This window comes from Euphorbia lathyris, chromosome 3 (genome assembly GCF_963576675.1).
Source record: "Euphorbia lathyris chromosome 3, ddEupLath1.1, whole genome shotgun sequence".
Taxonomy (NCBI): domain Eukaryota; kingdom Viridiplantae; phylum Streptophyta; class Magnoliopsida; order Malpighiales; family Euphorbiaceae; genus Euphorbia; species Euphorbia lathyris.
The window spans coordinates 57,015,222-57,037,507 of record NC_088912.1 but is presented as its reverse complement, the minus strand read 5'-3'; the positions used below and the strand labels follow the sequence as shown (position 1 = coordinate 57,037,507).

At 38.8% G+C, this 22,286-nt stretch overlaps 1 protein-coding gene across 3 annotated transcripts; it reads left to right on the top strand.

Moving 5' to 3' along the window:
* Positions 1 to 8,132: 8,132 nt before the first annotated feature.
* On the top strand, positions 8,133 to 17,237 carry LOC136222456 (ABC transporter I family member 11, chloroplastic). Of its 3 annotated transcripts, none has more exons than XM_066010231.1 (11): positions 8,133 to 8,318; positions 8,419 to 8,482; positions 8,583 to 8,662; positions 8,740 to 8,791; positions 8,886 to 9,019; positions 9,501 to 9,615; positions 9,763 to 9,849; positions 9,989 to 10,037; positions 13,756 to 13,840; positions 13,969 to 14,084; positions 16,689 to 17,237. In XM_066010231.1, the coding sequence occupies exons 1-10, from the start codon at positions 8,218 to 8,220 to the stop codon at positions 14,045 to 14,047; spliced, it is 846 nt and encodes a 281-aa protein (XP_065866303.1). In that variant the 5' UTR covers positions 8,133 to 8,217; the 3' UTR covers positions 14,048 to 14,084; positions 16,689 to 17,237. The 3 variants fall into 3 exon arrangements, with proteins under 3 accessions (XP_065866303.1, XP_065866304.1, XP_065866302.1); XM_066010232.1 differs by lacking the exon at positions 16,689 to 17,237 and adding an exon at positions 15,356 to 15,597; XM_066010230.1 differs by having other exon boundaries at positions 8,134 to 8,318; positions 16,659 to 17,237.
* The last annotated feature ends 5,049 nt before the right edge of the window (positions 17,238 to 22,286 follow it).

Genomic DNA, 22,286 nt, shown 5'->3' with positions numbered 1-22,286 from the left:
ATGTTTTAAGTTTCATGTTTTATTGTATTTTATTTCGTTTTTCTAATATATATATCTATTTCCTTCGGTATCTAATCGTGTTTTGTTCATTTATCTTCCGTCCTTCTGTTTTATTTTTCTTTAACTCGTTATTTACGTTTATGATTGTGTTCGTTTTTAATATTTTTTGTGCTTTACTAAGGTTTACGCGGAGCGTACCCCTGTCTACGCCCCGTGTAAACCACCTTCTACCATAAAAAACGGCTTGGAACTCGACTCACGTGGAGCGTCCCTCTGGGTGCGCCCCGCGTATCCGAGTCTCTGCCCAAAAATCACACATAATAACCTTCTTACGCGGAGCGTACCCTTGGGTACGCCCCGCGTAAGAACATGCCTGTAAGGTCCTTGTTTCTTTTTAATTCCGTCTTTATTCTTCATTTTTTTTCTTTTTCGACGTCTTTCGAATACACGTCATTTTAATCACGCGGAGGGCCGTACAACCCCGCACTTACAGTTTGTTTTGCACTAATAAAAACAAAAATAAAAATAAAATAAACAAAAATAATTGAACTAATTTATTGGCTCATAAATTACCCGACACACTACCTTCTACGGATAATAATTAAAAGTTCTGTTATTTGTCGTCAAAGGTAAATACGTCGAAACACAAAGGATCGGTTTAATTAAGAAATTTAAGTCTTGATTTCGAAGTTATGGAATTTATGCAAAGCCAAGGTTCGTACTAAAAAAGCATTGAGTCCTAAACCACAAGTTATCTCTATAATGAAATTTAAAGAGGTAATAAAAACGGGATCTTTGAAGATTTTACGAGAACTTGAAAGTACACAATTTAACCCGAAATTCATGTGAGGTATTTTTTAGCCTAAAAGAGTTCGTACGAGAACTCTACTTCTTTCACAATATTTCGAGAGCTTTGACTTCACTCGACTCATAAAGTTTGCATCTAATATCGGGTTAAGTACACTTATTTTGGTAAGAAGGGCAATAGATGATAAAACGGACCCACTTAGGCTAATTCCTTTCTTAATTATTTTTCTCACTTTCATAAACCTTTATTAGGAAGCCCCCTCGAGCCTATTAACCGACTTCTTTGCTAACACCCTTTTAACATTTAACCCTTTTTCCTCTTGTTCAAATACCAATAAAATCAATCGCATCGGAGCTACCCAAAACAAACCAAAGCATTAGCAAGTAAGCACAACAAAACTTTAAAATCGTTTTTGTGCCCGCTCTCAAATAAAAAGAAAAAGAAAAAAAAAAAATCAAAAATAGAGAGCAAAAAGGCATTCTCAAGCTCCACCCGAGCAATTTCAAGTTATATTTTACAAACTTACTAAAACCAAAAGAAACGAAAATACGATGCAATTATCAAAACGGTGTTTGGACTAGAGTTTCTAAAAATTAACCACTAAAAAGCCACCCGCATTACAACCCCCTTGGGGTTCATTTTTAATAATATAGGTGGAAAAACCCGGATGAAAATGCAAACTCAAGGTGACTTCGAGTAAGTACAAAGAAGAGCGCAAAAACACCGACCCACCAAAGTTTGAGCGTAAGAGTGAAATCCCTTGGTGAGGTACAATCGGGTTCTCCAAAGATAATCAATCCCCGTTAATATTGCCTACTAAGTTTAATTATGGAGGTTTCGAATAAGTTTTGGTCACTCATTCGCTTGCGTGAGTACTTGTCGAAAACTTTTCGTAAAACTGTAGCTTTGAAATCACGCACTTGGTAAAACCAACCGGAGGTTTGTTTCTCAATTATCTCAGTCCCTTGTCTTTCGATTTCTTTTACTTGAGGACAAGTAAAACTTTAAAGTCCGAGGAGGTTGATAAGGGCATTTTGTCCCTATCTTTTAGCATGATTTACGGTTTAATTTCGAGCTTAATAAGTAAGTTTAATTACAAAAATAGTATGTTTTCGAATAAATTACAAAATAAAAATAAATTTTATGTTTTTAATTGATTTCCTTAGTTTTTGATTAATTTCAGAAAAATAAACGTCAAGCTAACTCGGTTCTCGAAGATCGTATTTTTCAGGTACAAAGAAGAAATCAATTAAGCACTAATTCACGATTACACGGGGCGTAAATCATACTACGCGGAGCGTAGCCACTTCCCCTCAACACACTGCAGTGTAATCCATAGTACTCGGGGCGTCTCTAGTATGAATTGAAGACAAAAGTTCCAGGAACCCAACTACGCGGGGCGTACACCATTCTACGCGGGGCGTCCAATGCATAATTCAGGCAATTGAGTTCCAGGAGCTCAACCCCGCGGGGCGTATCCCAGTTTACGCAGGGCGTGGTTGAGTCAACAAGTCCAAATCTGGTCCACACGGAAGAAATTATCAACGATATGGGCTAAATTGGCACAGACACGGGGCGTATGTCCATCCACGCGGGGCGTACCTTGTGAAACCTGCAAAAATAGTGTGAATTCTTATTTGTAACTTGTGTAATTACGATTCTACCCCCGAGCTTGATGTGTATAAATAAGAGTGATTAGCACTCATTTCCTCATTCAGATTTTATATAACGAAACTCTACCACCTTGAGAGCTTGTACGATTATTTCGTTACTCCGTCGAAGTTTCGTTCCACCCTCTTCCACCAAGCTCGAGAGTTCCACCTCCGAGTCCTACGTGACGGCTATTGAGTCCGGTTAGCTAGTCCTAAGGGCCGATTCTTCTTCCCTTTTTACTTGTTAACTATCTTGTACTCTTCCTATGTACTAGGCTCGATTGTATTTCACTTTTATACCTTCCACATTTATAACATATGTTTTGCGATTTCCGTTTCTCTATACATGTTGCTATTTACTACTTGTTTTGATACTTATAATTGATTATTGTGTAGGGGAGCGCGATTACCGGCGCCCTTTCACGGGTCATCTTTAGGGAACCATATAGGTGTTGTCCTACCGGAAGTGACACAACGGAAACCGTAGGAATTGACAAGCCACGGAACATACGGGCCCTAGTTTCTGATCCCCAGCATTAGACACGCCTTGACTAGGAACCAAGTAGTCTAAGTACTTCACGGGTCGGTCGAACTACACATAATCGTCTTTGCAAGAGTAAACTATCATACGTACATGTTCGAAATTATTGTTTCTTATATGTTATAACGTATCGTCACCTTTATCACTTCTTTAGAGTATGAATTATATAAATCTGTCTCACCTTAGTTTAGGAGTAGTTCGTAGTTGTCACCCAACCCAAGCTAAAGTATTCACCGCTTAGATAACGTGTAAAACCGAGTAGTTTAATACTTGTGGTTATAAATCCCGTGGATTCGATACCCGGTCTTAACCGGATTATTACTTGATATGGTGGGGTACACTTGCCTCTACGTAGTAGCGTCTAGTAGAGTTAAAGCACTTAGAAAGGTTATATCCATAACCATAGCACACTTATAACACATATATATTACCGCTCTACCTAGTTGCTCATCATGTATCAATTCATTAAAATAAATTTTGTCTTATTACGATTTTAGACCAACTCTAATAGAATGATTTTTGTTGTTACAATCTTATGTGTGGTTATAACAAACCAATAAAGTGGTTATTAGAAAATATTGTTTGTTACATAACGTAGTAACAAACAATTTTGACATCCCTAAAATCCAAGTACCGAAGGTTTGGTAGCCACGTATAGTACCATAGGAGCCAGATCTGGCGCATGCACGTATGGCACAATTTGTGGCTGATTTTTTCATATCGCCAGATCTGTTAAATTACCTATTTAGTATACATTGTAAATTATTATAGTTTTAATACCTATTTGTAATTAATAATTATTTACCCCACAATTTTAAAAAACTCAACTTTTCTATTGGTTGTTACTAAACCTTATTACTTTCTCTAAAATCACAATGGTTTGTTACAACTAGGCCTAATACACAAATAACCCCCTGAACTTGTCCCAATGTTGCAACTGTCCTCCTGAACTTTCAATTGTAACAATCTACCCCTCAAACTTGTTCAATTGTAAAACATAACCCCTTAAACTTTTCCAATTGTAAAATATAACCCCAAATTGCTGACATAGACTGCAATTGAAGAACTACGTAAAATACACAACGCTCGTGGAGTGTGATAATGAAATCTTTAGCGTGATACAAATCTGGAGAAACGTTTTTACGATTTCTTCAAGTACGGGGTAAAAAAATTCCCAATTTGGGGTTATGTTTTACAATTGGACAAGTTTAAGGGGTAAGTTGTTACAATTGAAACTTGGAGTGGGCAGTTGCAACATTTAGACAAGTTCAGGGGCTATTTGTGTATTAGGCCTTACAACTATTGCGATGCTCTTGGATATAAACTTGTTTGGGCCTAAAATCCATGCCTATATTTTCATAAAAAAAAAAGGGTGTTGTTAAACCCAGCCCCAAATTCCCACCCCTAGCCCCGTGAAAAGGACGAAAATACCCTTTCATGGGTTTTGAGGAGGAAAAAGCTTTTTTTTTTCCAATCCGACACGCGGGCGTGTGGATATCACGCCTCACCGCGTGGTCGGGCGTGATAGCCACACGCCCCACCACATGGTCGGACGTGATGCTCACACGCCCGACCTTGCGGTGAGGCGTGTGGCTATCACGTCCGACCTTACGGTGAGGCGTGTGGCTATCACGCCCGACCACGCGGTGAGGCATGATATCCACACGCCCGCGTGTCGGATTGACAAAAAAATAGCTTTTAAACCCGTAAATAGGTCGTTAAACCCGTAAATATGTCGTTAAACCCGTAACTACAGAATTGTACTTAAAACCTAAAAATACCATACAATTTTAACTAAAATCAGTAGCAATAATATAAGTTAATGAATAAATATTATTAATTACAACATATAAAACTAATATAATCTAGTCCAAGCCTATTTCCTTTCAGCGTATAGATTGTCCAAGTGACGAACACTCGGATGATGAAATATATGCTATTGGGTGGCAATAGGAGGCACTGGAAATGTAGGATGTAAATAAAGACGTATGTAGTGATGATAACTCCCCAAATGACAAATCACAATCTCTCGCTCTGGTGGTATTCCATCGTCCGAATGCATCGGCAGTATAGTGCAACATCCTAACTGTGATGTAGTAAAAAGGAATATTACTGCATTCAAAACAGACGCAGCAGCATATAAGTCATCCGGACTCACCATCCAGTGGGACTCACTACACCCCGCTCCTGCCCATTTAATACGTGTGAGGGCAGCATCAAATCCGTTCCCATACACTGGCGCATACAAATCACGGTTTGCCCGCATCTCATTCTGTATGAGCACTCTCATCAGCTTCCACTCCTCCTGGTTATAGGTGATGGCATCGGCTAAAACACGAAATCCACAGTTACCATCTGCTACAACATCATGGAATCCAGTAATAAATGGTACGATGAGACATTGAACCCGATGTAAATGGTGGTAACCGGCGATATTCGCATCAAATCCGACTGAAAATATTAATATATAAAATTCATCAATAAAAATATATTTACTTTAACTTCAACATATATATTAATAAAATAAAATATACCCGATATCTCGTTGTTATGCACAGATGAGGATGAGGAACAGCCTCGACTACGACTACTCCTCGAACCTGAGGACCATGCTCGACCTCGTGGTGCCTGACTGTACTCCCATGCACTCGGATTTCGTTTCGTTGATGAATTCCCCTTTGGTCTACCCCTAACAGTGTCTTTGACCTCAGGTTCTTTGAAGCCACTTTGTTCCGGGTTTATCTGATCATGAATCATCATCGATATGCTACGCACCATTGAAGGATCTAATTTTTCAACCTTTTCCACAAGAGAGTGAAAAAACCGGTGATCCTCAGACCCGTCAGCATATACTGGAGCAGTAACTGGTATGTCACTCAACCCTTCAAATGCAAGAGATCTCCAAAAAGGATGGATGCGGTCAGCACGGACCGATTCATCTGTGTCAATATACGTTTTAAGCTCACATGCACACGGAATGACATGAGTCATGGGCAACACGCATCCGCATTCACTTACCACATCCATACTCAATCCGTGCATACGCTTAAGCTCAGCATTTAGTACACGCAAGCAGTAATATGAAACGTGTAAGTCGAGATACTTGAAAGGTGCTCCACAGTGAGTCACCGCAGATATTCTTCTCGAGTCCTCGAGTGAGTATCTGATTATATACAGTAAAGGATTACAAAACTAATGTATTACACTTTAAAAGATTAAAGCAAATAACAGAATAAATGTCTTACTTGATCGCCTCGATCTGAGCCTCAATGTCCTTGTGCACCTTCGCCCACACTGTATCGAGTGCACCAGTAGATGAATTCAACCACTGTTTCAACTGTGCATGCGAACTCTCCACTCAACAGGTTGTGGTGTTTCCTAAGTGCAACACCTTGTTCGTCCATGCTCGACAAAACTTCTCTTTATGCACTAGCCATGTGGTCTCCATGTACTCTATCACACGAGGCCAGTTGGCAGTAGTATCCTTCATGGCATACACTGTCGCCTCATATTCGGCTACTGTCGGGGCTTCAATTATACGTTTCCATTTGGAATTCTTAAAAACTTCACCAAAACTCTCCACTCCACACAACTTGCCTACTCTACCTCCACATCTTTATTAATATGCCATGTGCACAATGATGACTATGAGGAAATACCTCACGAACCGGCCTCATCAGTCCTAACTCCCGGTCTGTAGCAATGGCTGTTGGATGCACATCAGGTTGGAGCAAAAGCTTCAATTTTTGTAACACCCACATATAACTTCCCTCAGTTTCATCCTTCATGATTGCATAGGCGATCAAGAAGTTTTTGTTTGAAGGCGTCATTCCAATGATATCAAAGAATGACATCTTATACTTGTTTGTTTTATATGTTGAATCCATACCAACAAACAAGTAATAAGATCGAAACAGTGTGATCGATGTAGGATGTGCCATAAATAAGTGAGTCACAACATTGCTGCCCGGCACCGCTTGCATCCAATGTACGTAATCCTTATCTATAGCAAGCCGATAAAACTGACCGATTACATCCCGACCCTCAAAGCTCTCAGTCCTGATTTTCTCCCTGTAGTTATAGATATGTCTTTGTGTCGGGCAATCCTCCGGATGTTTTTCTTTGATTGCAGCAAAAATAGCACAAGGCTTAGCTTGAGCTGCACTCATTTCACGAACAAGTTTTTTGGAACCCGGGCTTAGTCCGCTCATCTGTCTGTAGCCCTGACGATATACAGCCAACTGATGACAGTGCTGTCCTCTATCTCCAGCAATCCCATTCACCACCCAACCGCCTAATTCAGCGATTTCCAGAACCTTTATATGGAATTTGCAACCACAGTACTTTGTTTTTGTATCCCTCCGTAGTATAACATCCATATCCATATCCCTTTTCCTTCTATAATTCTTAATACCACAAGCACATTTAACCAGTATCCACTTTGACTTGCCCCCTGTCTTGTGCGACGTTGTGGTTAACTCGAAGCCGATCCCAATTGCCGTTTGTTTTGCCCAGTTAACAGCTTCATGATATGTTTGAAACGTTTGTTTGGGAAAAAACTGCGAACTGTAATCAATGCCGTTTCCGCCAAATTCTTCCCACGAAACCTCCTGCAAATGATAAATAACGAACATTACATTCCAACACGCGGCATTTCTAAAGCGTTTCGGTGTCTAAACCCGAAAAGCAGCCATAAATATGCTCGGGCGTGTGAGCATCACGCCCCACCATGAGGTGGGGCGTATGAGCATCACGCCTCACCACATGGTCGGGCGTGATGCTCACACGCCCCACCACATGGTGAGGCGTGATGCTCATACGTCCGAGGTCCGAACCAGCGATTTTTTTTTTAAATTGACAGAAAACATAGGAAGTTCAATCGAAAAATACCTCAACTTCAGACACCGCATCACTCCTGTCTCTTCCCGGTGATAACGGATTGCTCTCCATCAAATGTGTTGTCTTTAATTTCGGATCAAAATGTATTTAGGAGAGTTTGGGAGGGTTTGAGATTTTTAATTTTTGATTAAAGGACGGTTACGTCTTTTTTTGAGGCTGAAAGTGTGAATTTGGGGCTGGGTACAGTAATCCACAAAAAAAAAAAAAAAAAAAAAAAAAAACACGCCTATGCCATTTGCAATCTTTTAGCCGCTCCAAAATCCTCGTTTGCATTGGTCACCGACTCACCGCAGGTGAGTGAATTTCCAGCCGCCGAGATGACCACCTCCTGTTTAGCCTTCCCTTCCTTGATTCCTCAGGGACCTTTACCATCACCATCACCATCACCAACTATATTCTCGCTTAAGTCATGGTGCAGGCAAGTATTTCTCGAATGACAAGACAATTGAATACCAGTAACCGAAAGTTCATTTATGCTGTGCCTATTTTTGATGATTTTCTAAATTTTTAACCAACAGGATATCAAGTTTAAAAAGATTTCATCAATATTTCACGACCTCATGCAATTACGCTTACTTTGAAGTGAGTTTCATGGGTCAATTTTTAGTGTAGTTATCAGTTGAATATATCTCCTTTTGAGTATAATTAGGAAATACTGAGACCGTAATTCCGTTAAATTTAGGTCAGGAATGTTAGCTATAGACCTCCTGGATCCCAACTCAACCTTTTAAATGATGTCAGTTTTTGTCTTCCAGAGAAGAGGTATTTTTTGTGTTTCCGATGTAGTTCTGATGATTGGGAAATGATGCATGATGACATTTTTCGCTATTTGAATTCAGTTTTGGCATGGTTTTTGGTCAGAGTGGGAGCGGAAAAACTACTCTCTTGCAGGTATTCTTTTTGCCTTTATGCTTGATCTAGCTGGATGTCTGCTGTTAATTATATCACCGTGGAAATCTATAATTTCCTACATTCCTGCTTGCAGCTTCTTGCAGGGTTAAACGAACCAACATCAGGTTCCATTTGCATTCAGAGATATGGGAAGGATGGCAAACCATATCAATCACCTGAACGACTTAGTCCTGAAAGAGTTGGTATAGTCTTTCAGTTTCCCGAGAGGTATCCAATAGTAATTTGACACTCATAGTCATTATCTCTTGGTATGTTATGTGCATTTTATACCAAAGTAAAAATATCTAGTGGCCAATTTGTTTTTTTTGTTTTTTGTTTTTTTTTTTTGCTTTTTTAATTTGCTTTTAATTACATGAACGCGTTATTGCACCCTCGTTATAGTTTCTGTTGGGATAAATAGACACCTGTATCAAATTAGCCCTTGTGTTTCAGTGTTTTTTGGATGTTAGTGCACCTTATGATCCTTGTCAAATTGCCATCCATATGTAAATTAATGTGGCCTTTTCATTTTTAATTCATTAGATAAAGAAAAAACACAATTCTTAATGTGGGAAACAAAATCTTCCTTTTCATCTGGAGTTAGGTATTCTGCGATGAGTTTGATCTCCGGCCTAATTTATTAAATAAAATTGTCGATTTTGTCAAGCTTTTGCATAGTATAGCGTCAAAAAGAATTTTTACTTTGTAGGTACTTTGTGGCTGATACTATACTTGAAGAAGTTATATTTGGATGGCCAAGGAAAAAGGGAAGCCTACAATTGGAAGAGCATCTTGCTTTGAATCTTCAGAAAGCTATCACTTGGGTATATATGCTTTTTTTCCATAAAAACAATGTTTCCTTGTTTCCCTTCACTTGCATAAAATGTGTATATGTGTGGTTTGAGGTCTTGTTTGTCTCGTATTAGTGTCATTATGAATTCCATATGTGTCAATTAAGTTGCTAACCTCAGGTTGGATTAAATGGGATCTCCCTGGAAAGAGACCCTCACTCCCTTAGTGGTGGCTATAAACGGAGGCTTGCTTTGGCAATCCAATTGGTAAGAGACTCCATTCGCATATCTGTTTAAATTCATTCATTAGCATGCTTCAAGCTAAAACCAATATGTTTGATACTTGTGTAACTGTTTATTCATGGCATACTAAGATTAGTAAGTATCAGCAAATTTTAATATTCAGGTACAAGTTCCTGATTTATTGATATTGGATGAACCTCTTGCTGGTCTTGGTATGACTCAAATATTTCCTTAATTCTTCTTTGTGTTTGTTCTTCAATCACATTTTTCACTTTATTCTTGTATAAATTTATAGTATATTGTAATCTATAGAAATGGAAGAATGAAATGTATCTTATTTTTCTTAGTTTAAGAAGAGAATGACAACCTATTTATATACACATAAGCTTGGTGACCAAGTCAAGAGACCAACTTGCTAACCAAGTTAGTATAAATATACCTAGTGAAATACATACAACTATACATTTATAACACTCCCCTCAAACTGGAGTATAAATATTTGTCATGTCCAACTTATTACAAATATAGTTTACCTGAACTCCATTTAAGGCTTTGTCAAAACTGTCTCCAAGCTGTTCATTGATATGTAGGCTGTGGAGATGATGTTTTCTTCTAGCTTTTCACGAACAAAGTGACAGTCTACTTCAATATGTTTGGTACGTTCATGGAACACATGATTGTACGCAATATGAAGGGTTGCTTAATTATCACACCATAATTTTTCTGGAGTGGTGATCTTGAATCCAAGTTTGGATAAGAGATGATGAATCCACATAATTTCACACACTAATTGGGACATCGCTCGATATTCAGATTCAACATTGGAAGAGAAACAACATTTTGCTTCTTATTCTTCCAGGAAACTAAATTACCTCCAACAAAGACACAGTAACCAGTAGTGGATCTCCTATCATTCTTGTCTCCTACTCAGTCTGCATCGGTGAAACACTCAATTTGTGTATGACCATGATTCTTGTAAAGTAATCCTCATCTAGGAGTTCCCTTTAAGTAGCATAAGATCTGTTCAAGTGCAGTGGGAGAAGACATAAATTGGCTAACAACACTAACAGAATAGGCAATATCGGGTCTAGTCACTATAAGATAGTTCAGGTTTCGCACCAAACGCCTATATCTTTCAGGATCTTCAAAAGGCTCGCCTTCTGATGAAAGATGCGAATTTGGAGTCATAGGTGCACTGCATGACTTAGCTCCAGATTTTTCAGTTTCTGATAATAAGTCAACAACATATTTTTTTTGAGATAACAAGATTCCCTTCTTACTCCTAAACACCTCAATTCCCAAGAAGTACTTTAGAGCCCCTAAATCCTTGATATGAATCTGAGCATCAAGAAACGATTTCAGAGATGAGATCCTGAAATGTCACTTCCTGTAAGAACAATATCGTCTACATAGACGACATGGAGAATGATACTTGAAGCACAATGTTTATAGAAAACAGAATGATCACACTTGCACTTCTTCATCTCAAACTTCTCAACTGCTTGGCTAAACTTTCCAAACCATGCTCGAGGATTTGCTTCAATTCATATAGAGATTTGCGGAGACAACAAACTTTGCCATACTCCCCCTGAGCAACAAACCCTATTCGTTGCTCCATGTAAACTTCTTCTTTAAGATCACCATGCAAGAAAGCATTTTTGACATCTAGCTGATGTAAGGGCCAATTAGAGGAAGCTGTCATTGAGATAAAAAGACGAATAGAAGACATTTTAGCCACGAGAGAGAAAGTGTCAGAATAATCAACCCCATAAGTCTGAGCATAGCCTTTTGCAACGAGGCAAGCCTTTAAACGAGCAACTCAACCGTCAGAATTGAGTTTCACAGCAAACACCCATTGGAATCCAACCTTTTTCTTACCAACAGGCAATTTTACCAAAGATACTTGTCATATGGTCTGTTGCACCAGAATCTATGACCCAGTTGGAAATGGAAGAAATGAGACACTTTTTGGAACTACACTCAGCAATGGCAGTGATGGAGGAAGACGAATGCCTTAGCATATTCTTTTGTTGTAAGTGTGTAAGTCGGGCCAGAAGAAGTAGCATCAGTAATGGCAACCTGAGCATACCGATTCCTTTTGTGCCTTTGCCTTGAGTATGGGACAAGTGCGCTTGGTATGACCGACTCGTGACAATAATAACATTCAAATACTCAACTTCCCTCAGTTGGGCCTTTAGTGTCCCGAGTATTACCCTTAGGTGGAACCTTATAAGAGCAGTCTGGTGCATGTTTGTGACTGTCGAGAGCACTAGAAGCAGGAACAACATGAGTGGATGAAAGAACCATCTCACTCTGCAAAACACGGGTAAGAGCCTATTCAACATCAGGAATATTTGCACTAGAAAGGATCTGAGAAGTAACTCCCTCAAAATCAGAGCCAAGTGCCACACAAATAACGATAACAAACATTTGTTCCCGTTGAGTGCATTTTGTTATAAAGATAGTAATTCATTCAATTGTTCAAAAATTTCTTTGAGCTGTATATAATAATCTTGAGCAATAATCTTGAGCAGGTTGACCTTGGCGATTAGTGATATAGAAGACTTATAACTATCATATAAGTGGGAGATATTACCCTTGCCAGCATATTAAGATTGCAAGTAGTCCATAAGTTGTTTGGCATACTCACAATGTAGTATCAATAGAGTTTTTGATTGCGATAAACAGAGAAGCACTGCCATCCAATCCTCATTATATGTCTTTGGATCATCAGTTAAGTGATGAGTCTTCTTGATACTTCGCATATAAATTTTAATGGTTTTTGGACCAATCGAAATAATTAGACCTAGTCAATTTATGATCAGTGATCTTAGGAGATACCGTCGTAATGCCACTAACTACAAATACAGCAAGCAAGAAATAATCCCATATACTGACCTCCACCAGAAAACGTTACCAGAAGCCAAAAACGGAATGGACAGTTAGGCCAGAGACGAGCAGGCGATGCCGGGAATGTCAACCGGAGACCGAATGGTGGCCGGAGATGGCGGATGCGTCCACATGCGCCAGCGCGTGGAGGAGGTGGCGGCGGACGTTGGTGGCGCGTGGAGGAGGTGGCGGCGGACGTTGGTTGGACGGTGGCTGGATTCTGTCAGGACGCGAGGGGTGGTAGTCTGCTGGACCAGGAGGTGAGAATGGAGGAACGTTGGAAATGGGTGGTTAGAGCAATGGGTAAAACCCGAGATTGCTGAAACCCGTTTGCACACTTGGGAAAACAAAGAACAAAATGAAATCTGCACACTAGGGCAGCTCTCATGTAGTATGTAGAAATGGAAGAATGAATTGTATCTTATTCTTCTTAGTTTAAAAAGAGAATGACAACCTGTTTATATACCCATAAGCTTGGTGACCAGGTCAAGGGACCAACTTGCTAACCAAGTTAGTATAAATACACCTAGTGAAATACATACAGCTGTACATTTATAAACACAAAAATGCAGTGGAAGTTAACCTATTTAAGCTTAAGGCCTGCAGTTTTCTGTAAATTTTTATTATATCTTCACCTTCATGTGTTAATGCTTGCTCTTGGCTGCATCTGAAAACATAAGCTAAAGACCTGCTAAAGTTTGCATCACAATTTTTTTTCACTATATTATCGATTGGACCTTCTTCTGGACTACAAGTCTTTGGAAATGGCAGTACTAACCTGCAGAACTGTTGCTCTATCCTCTTCGGTAGCCCTCTGCACCAGGTGTAACTTTCAGTTTAAGTTGCACATGTAGCTTGCAACTTTTTAATACTTAACTTAGCTAGTGTTAATAATTTAAAAATCTTGTAAAGAACTGTTATATTTGTACTTGTGCTCCTCCATGCCTTCTTATGTTGCTTAACTTATTAATGTAGAGTTGTATTTTCCAGTTTTTCGCCATTAGTGTTATGATTAATTATCAATGCTCTGTGCAAGACCAGATTGGAAAGCTCGAGCAGATGTCATAAAGCTTTTAAAACAGCTGAAGGAAGAATTAGCCATACTTGTTGTTAGTCATGACCTCAAGTAAGTAACAAGTCTTTAAGAATTTTACTTGTAACATTTTTTCCTCTGTTTTTTTCAATCTACTGCTTTTGCAATTATGTAAAGCTTATGGTACTCTATTAACTTATGGCCTATGTGGTGTCTGACAGGGAGTTGCTGACCCTAGTTGATCATTCTTGGAGGATGGAAATGGGAGGATTTCTCAAGGAAGAACCAGTTCCAATATAATATGAGTTGCTATCCTGTGAAAATTAGATATTACAAGGTTTGACTCTATTGAACCTAGTTATTATATTTATTTAATCTCATGATGCTTACTAACTGGCATGGATTACCCGATGTAGAGTCAATGTCCAACTTATACACTGATTTATGCGATAGCTACACATGTTGATTCTAAAACCACATTTAACAAGGTTCTATTTTATCAAACCAAGGTGGTGATTTTCTGCGTTAAGTTGAACTTCAGAAAGAAAGAAAGACGATGGTTAATAAGGGGCAGTTTGATGCTGCCCTTGGCTTCAAACAAATTTTACTAACTCATAAGTTGGGGGTTTTGGAAGTATGCTTTTACAACTTTGACATGTTGGATTTTTTTTTTTCTTTGGGTAGAGTGAATTGAGGGAATTTCTCTTACTTTGTTGAAAATGTGAGTTTCCTATCTCCATGAAAAAGCAATTGAACAATGGTTGAAACAGAGTATAAATTATAAATGGGATGAATTATAGTGATAATTGAAATGCTTGTCAAACTTAAAATCCATTTTAATAAAAGATTATTTTTAAATAAATAATTCTTTTTTTATTTGACACTTACCAAGTTGTCATTATTAAAAGAAGAATGAGGAAAATGAATCTGATGAAAGGAGGGAATGCTAAAGAGAGAAGTAAAATAAGCAAGAAGAAAAAAGATGGAAGAATTTATGTCTAGATCGGATAAGAGAGAATCTTATTTAAAATATAGATATTAGGTCCTGTGTTAGGTTTGAATGATAAAAAACGATATTCAAGACAATTTCTGAAAAGTATTATGAAGTTTTTTAGAAATGAAGTAGAAGGACGTTGAAGTGGTTATAACAAGTATGGGGACCAAGAATGAAATTTATCTAGAAACCTGATTAACCCCCAATCCCATCTCCTCTTCCCCACCATCCTCGCAAAGGGAAAAAAAAAACAAAAACAAAAAAGGATTTGAACTTATTGTTCCAATAAATACCATCTGAGGAACAATATCATCAGCTGGCATCTCCTTATGTTATTCTATTATCTTTGATTATCACTTGTTCATAAGGACCTAATGACTCCTCCAGAATTCAAATGACAGTCACAAATAATCCAAATCACGTTTCCTAATTAGAAAGTTTGCAGCAGTTGCACTGTCCATAACTTTTTACTACACAGGGAAATCAGATTAGTACCTCATTCTGCTCCCACCTTCTTGAGCCTACCACCACTCATTCATCACAAAATACATAATAACATAGATGACATTATCAAACATCATATTTTACATATGTTTTTGCTCCTTTTTCTACAGCTCCAACACCAAGTCTACATAAACCAACATTAAGGAAGGGTCAGATACTCAATGCTGCATCTCGAGAACACAAACATTTCTTTGAAAACAAAATATCATCGTATATAAGCTTTCAATACTTAATTGCACAAATGACACTTTCTTTGTTTTGCACCATAAGTTCCCAGTCTATTATGCTGGAACTTGGGAAGCATGCCGATATTATAAGTTGCAATGGGATGGATCATTTGTTTTTTTGGAAAGTTGCATGGCTTTGTCAAACAGATGAGTGTGTGATACTACTATATTGATGGTAGATATGCATCCCGCCCCAACTAATTGGTTCTAATCCATGGTTAACTTAGCATAAGGCGTGGAAACTGTATTTGGAATAGACTGGTTAACATAGTGCAATTACCCTTAGTTTTCAGTAATAGCTCTGCTCTTGGGTGTTGGAATAAGCATAAGATTGTGAATTACATGTGGAAATTTTCTGCAAGCAGAATTTCCATGTTTTCTACTTGCTTGGTGCTCTTTTTTTTTTTTTTTTTTTTTTTTTTTTCTGAAACCAAAAATTATAATACAATAGAATATAATAATCAACTAGATGAATTGACCCTTCCCTTCAGCAACCACCATAACATTGCTACTAACTTTTCTATGTTTCTAATATATGTTCTATACTATGTTAAAATAGCATTTCTTTAAGTTTACTGCTATACATTTGTGTTTCTGATTCTCATTATATTGCTGGACAGAAAGACTGTTTTTTGCTTATGCATCAAACTCTATTGTAATAGAGGGCGAGCCTTGGCGCAACGGTAAACGTTGTTGTCGTGTGACCAAGAGGTCACGGGTTCGAGTCTTAGGAGCGGCCTCTTGCCAAATAAATTGGCAGGGAAAGGCTTGCCCCCAGTACACCCTTGTGGTGGGACCCCTCCTTGGACCCTCGCTCAGCGGGGACGCGTAGTGCGACCGGGCCGCCCTTTTATGTGTAACAGACCATGTAATACGCTAGAATATATGGGATACCATGTAGATTAAGAGCCTACATGAATATGTTTTACTTGGGAACAATACACATATATATATACAAGTAGTAGCTCCTGATATTACTCCTACATTCAAGGAGACGTACTGACCCTACTAGCAGCCTAAGCGTGCCCCAACAGCCCTTCAGCAGCCTTAGGCATGTTATTCATTACTTACATTGACTTATACTCTAACAATTGCATTGACTTATACTAACAATATGAACCAAAATTTCCTGTTATTTGAAATCAAGTCGTGTTAGCACTTACAGTCTGCATCTGTTTTGATCCAGTGTTCTTTATTGCCACTTGAGTTAATGCAGCTCAGATCATGCTGGGATTGTTTCAAGTTGTTCTCATACCTTTGCATCTCTTCCATTGAATTGGGTTCTAGAGGAAATTCTTCAGTCTTCATCCTAGCGCACCAGGTTTACATGATGATCCATAGAGTGGGACTTGGTATACTCCTTTTCAGACAAGGAGTTTTCAGGATGAACTTTTCTATGGAACATTCTTGGGATCTGCATGCCAAAGTTGAAGAAAATCAGAGCCCTTGTGAACAACTTATTGTTATTATTATTGTTTTTTTTTTTTTTGGTTCTCAGCATGAAGATTCGGACTCATATTCTAAAAAGTCTCTGATGATGAATCCTGGACTAGATATTTTCATGGTGACAGTGGATTCTTTGCTTGGTGGACACATTTGTTCAAGTAGAATGCTTCGCTCAGGCTGAATTGGTGATAAAAGAACTCTTATGAAACGACTAGTTTGAAATTTGAGGTCTAGAATAAGATAAAAAGGGTAATATATATATATATATATATACATTAGAGCATGAGGTCAATTTTTAGGTTTTTAAATTAAATTTTGAGGAGTTGGTGGCAAATCTAACTTCAAGAGCCTCTTATCTCTATTATTGAGGGGCTTCTTTTCCCTTTAGTTTTCTCTTTATTTCATTTTTAGCAATAATTTATTATCTCTTCTTACTATTGATAAATATTACAATACATAATAATTTTAATAATAAAATAAATAAATAAGGAATGAATATGAAGAGTATTATTAGAGATAGCGTCTTAAAGGATTTTTAAGGCAGTGATTCTTGTACTTGAGAAGCAGTGATCAAGCAGCATAGTTGGATCATGGAGTATATCAATAGTGATGGGCAGTTAGTATAGATATAGTGATTGAGGTCTTCCCCTAGATATGCTTTTTCCTGTTTTTAGTTCAGGTGTTGTTTCTGGCAGTTGTATTGTTGATCCAAATAAATATTTTTGAAGCGGAAATAACGCAACCTGCCCATAATCCTCAATGTTCATTTGGGTGCCACTAGGTGTAATAGTGCTAAGATAACTGCTTCCTTCAGCTTCGGCCTCAGCATCAAAGAACTTTTCTAGTTGACAATTTATAAGTTTTTGGACAGTCCTCATTAAACCTTGGCCTTACAAGCAAGAGACGACTTTGCTGAAAGACATGCAAAGTACAGTAGTTCCCTGACAAAGAATTCGAAACTTAAAAGAGTTTAAAGAAAGTTCCCTTGAATGGCATAAGTTATTGCAAAGACGAAGGATGAATGATTAAAATGTGTGGTATTGAAAGAGATCAAAGGACTCACCCTCATTTTGGTGTTCCTCCTTTGGGGCTTTGATGTTAAATGTATAAGAGATTAATTATAATCGGGAAAGAGGAAATGGGAGAAACATTTAGATACAAACAAGCTTTTGGTTGGCTGTTGTTTGTCAAGCTCAAACCAAGTAATTAAGTTTTCAAGCCCTTACCCTTGGTTGGTTACAACTACGTACTTTAATCGCATACTTGTCCTCTGAAATTCCACCACTTCGCCCCTATTTGCTTGTGTTCCATATAGCTCATAGCTCATGACCATTACTTACTAAGAATTCCTGCTATATGGGTTTTACTCAATTTTCTCACCACTAAAATTAAGGTGTTATTCATTTTATTCCTTATGTAAGGTTTATGACACATGCATTCAAATATAATCTTTTAATGGAAATGTTTTATGATGCAAGTTGCATCCAAATTAATTGATGCAAAATAAGAATTCATCAAGTGCATATTTTAATTTGCCATTTTCGAGCAGATTAAAATACATTTACAGTAAATTTGGGTTAGATAAAAACTTGAATTTGAATTTCAATCTTTCTTTAGGTGTTTTCTCTTTCATTATAATTATTTTTTTAGAATGCAATTTGGATTTGTAAACATTCACTCATTCGAAATAAAGGAGGATTGGATATAACAAGATTTGCACTTATGAGTTTCAAAGTTCACAAAGGACGTTGTAAAATGAACAAAACAAGCAAGGCAAATTATGTTGTCTTTAAGGGGAAAAGACCTGAAATATATTCTTTTTTATCGGAAGAATGTGCAAGCTATGTTGTTGGAGTTAGAGGTAGCAGGGCCGGCTCTAGGGGGAGGCTGTCTAGGTGGCCGCCTAGGGCCTCCGACTTATGGGGGCCTCCGATCGGAATTTTTTTTAAATTTGATAATTGTTAAAAAAAAGTTATGGTTAAAAGGTATATAGATTTAAATATATAACAAAAGATACTGCTAGGATGAATGGGAAAGACATAGGACAACACAAATGTATGAATTATTACTTTGTTATTATAGTTATTATGAAATTCACTTATAAATTGTAATTTGGTGCAAAATGTTATTTAGACTCTGATTTATTTAAAATTTTAATATTTGGCCACTAATTTATTATTTGATCACATTTAGACCATAAACTATTTAAATTGATGAAATTTCACTCAATTTTGACAATTCATTGGATCAACATTTATTGGTTCATTTTTTCTCTTATTTTTTTTTCTTTCTTTTGACAATACATGTACTGATTTTTTCTGAACTTATTTTCATATTTGGAAACAATGTATAAACTATTATTTTGTGATTGTAGTGATTTTTAAATTTTTTATTTTTTTAATTACAAGATTTTTGATTCAAGGCTGGTTACCGAGGGCAGCGGCGGACATCCCAGCTAGGCTGGCACCCCCACGCAAAGCCCCCGAACCCTTTATTAAAAGCACAGGGTAAAACAAAAAATGAAAGAATAAAGAAACATTTAGTTACAAGGATTAGGAGAAGCGAAAAATAGACCTTCCCCTAATATCCCTAAGTAAAACAGGGCAACAAAAGTCCGTGACCAAGTCTCACCAGCAGTAACTTGTCGATGATCTACCAAAGTTAGCCAGGAGGTCTGCCACAGCATTGCCTTCTCTGAAGACGTGAGAGACAATCAGTCGAATAGAATGCATTAGCTGGATACAATTGAGCCACTCCTGACGAATCTGCCATGGGACATCTCGGGATTTACTGCTGAAAACATGAACTACATAGGCTGAGTCGCTCTCCAACCATATATTCGACCAACCCCTATCTATAGCCAAACTAACTGCTTTAATTGCAGCAGATAACTCGGCCAGCGACACGGACTGGCAGTCCAGCGGATACACAAAGCCTCCTAACCACAGACCAGCAGCCGACCTGATCACTCCGCCGCAGCCAGCTCGACCCCTCGCAACTGATGCATCCGTGTTCAGCTTGATCCAAGAAATTGGCGGCCACTGCCAGCAAACAGAGATAATCTTTAGAGCCTGAGGAAAGCGCCTTTCAACCCCTAATTCATTGAGAACATTGAGTTCTGCCAGACGACTCTTTAATACCATGCCAAATCCGCCTCAGCACCAACGAGACATTTAGTGATTCTCCTTCAAAGATTATGTGGTTGCGAGTGAACCAAATAGCCCAAACGCAGCTGACCATAGTCGAGGCCCATAGCTCATAGACTTGAGAGCTGAACCTAAATCTAGCCGCAGATTCCACTAGATCCTGAAGCGAGGAAGTCGTAGGTAATCGACGGCCAAATAAAGACGCCACACCAATTCAAATTTGTTGCGCAACACAACAGCTTAAGAAAAGATGATGGATTGTCTCATTATCCTGCTGACACAATGGGCACCGTGAAACCAGAATACAACCTCGCTTCCTAAGCTGATCAAAAGTCGGGAGGTAGCCATGAACAGCACGCCAGCAAGTGAGCGAATGAGCCGGGGGAATCGACGCACGCCAAATGAAACGACACCAGACTTTAGCCTCCGTCCGCGGACGCAACCAAGCGTAGAGGAGCTTAACGGAAAGAACGCCATCCACTACGGGTTTCCAAACGCATATATCAGCAGGATCAGACCCTCTTTTGATCTCCTAGATTCTTAGTCGAACCCCTTCATTCAACTCCGGTAAATTCCAGCAATTGCCCTGAAGATAATCATCCACAAGTTCAGTTCGCTCCCTACACTGCGAGGCAGTTAACCCCATTTGAGTAGCCACAGGTGGTTCAATCCAAGTGTCAAACCAGAAGCTCAAATTCGAGGGAGAGCCAATTCACCAAAAGCAATTATCGCCATGATAGAATAGATCGATCTGATAGAAGTCCATATTGAGGAATTGAATATCCAATTCCTAGGATGCCTCGCCCTGCTAATAAACCTGGATCTTAATATTCGGAAACACAGAGAATTATCCTGGATCAAACCCCAAGCAAACTTACCCATTAGAGCTCTGTTCAAAGGTATTAACTCCTTGACTCCGAGACCTCCCTCTGCAAGCTTGTGACAGCAGAGCTTCCAGGGCACAGTGACCAGCTTCCTGTTAGATATAGACCCGGTCCAGACAAAGTTTTGCATACAGTGTTTTAGACGAGATATTAACGCCACCGGCCACTTATACACAATAAAGGAGTGCATAAAGCTCCCAGTAATCACCGAGTTCACCAGGGCCACCCTCCCAGCCATAGATAGGCAACTACCTTTCCATTTACTAAACTTCGCCACAATCTTGTTTGCCAAGCCCGATAACTGTCTGCTCTTAGGGGCACCAAAGAATAACGGAACCCCTAGATAACAGAAGGGGATAGAACCACGAGTAATACCCATGATTTCAGCTAAGAGATTTCCACGCCTGGAAGAGACCGAAGGACTCAGAAATAAATTAGATTTTTGCCAGTTCACTTTCTGCCCCGATAAAAAGCTATAGGCTTCAAAAACACTGTTAAGCCTACGAAGATTTCGACTGGAGGCCCTGCAAAACAATAAGATGTCATCTGCATATAACAGGTGAGTAGGGAAAACCGTGGAGCTCGTATACAGCATCGGATCTAATTGACCATTATCGCTTAGAGAGCTAATCCATCTACTCAGGAAGTCTTCAGCTATCCCAAAAAGGATCGGAGCAAGCGGGTCCCCTTGCCTGACACCCCTAGAGCAGCTGAAATAGCCACTGACAGAGCCATTGTTTAAAATGGAAATTCTAGCTGGTGACAGGATATTTAAGATCCAGTCCCGAAATTGGAGAGAGAATCCAAAAGCCTCCAAAACAGCAAGCAAGAAATTCCAATCCAGGGTATCAAACGCCTTTCGAATGTCCACTTTAATCGCCATATTGCCACCAAAGCATCTTTTACGAAGAGAGTTCGTGCCCTCCGAAGCTAAAGCAATACACTGATGGATGCTCCTGCCAAGGATGAAACCAAACTGATTATCTGAGACAATCCGAGGCGCCACCACCGCCAACCTATCAGCCAAGATTTTAGCAATAATTTTGTAACTGAAATTACTCATAGCAATAGGTCTGTATTGATCTAGTGAGATAACACCTTCCACCTTAGGAATGAGAGTCATGATGCTAGAGCAGACCCTAGGGACGATGACACCAGAAAGAAAGAAACTTCTGACCATCTCGACTACATCCAAACCCACAATCTCCCAAAAGGTCTGATAAAAGATGCCAGTGAAGCCATCGGGACCCGGGGAGCTGTTACTATCCATTGCAAACACGGCGTTCCTAATTTCCTGATAGTCCGGACAACAGGTCAGCTCAGTATTCTCAGCATCAC

What these genes read in the sequence shown, in the direction of transcription:
- LOC136222456 (XM_066010231.1), top strand. Translation starts at nt 8,218, where the DNA reads ATGACCACCTCCTGTTTAGCCTTCCCTTCCTTGATTCCTCAGGGACCT. An exon ending in TTTTGTCTTCCAGAGAAGAG is followed by an intron (nt 8,663 to 8,739) that starts GTATTTTTTGTG and finishes ATTTGAATTCAG; the next exon opens with TTTTGGCATGGTTTTTGGTC. An exon ending in GAAAAACTACTCTCTTGCAG is followed by an intron (nt 8,792 to 8,885) that starts GTATTCTTTTTG and finishes TCCTGCTTGCAG; the next exon opens with CTTCTTGCAGGGTTAAACGA.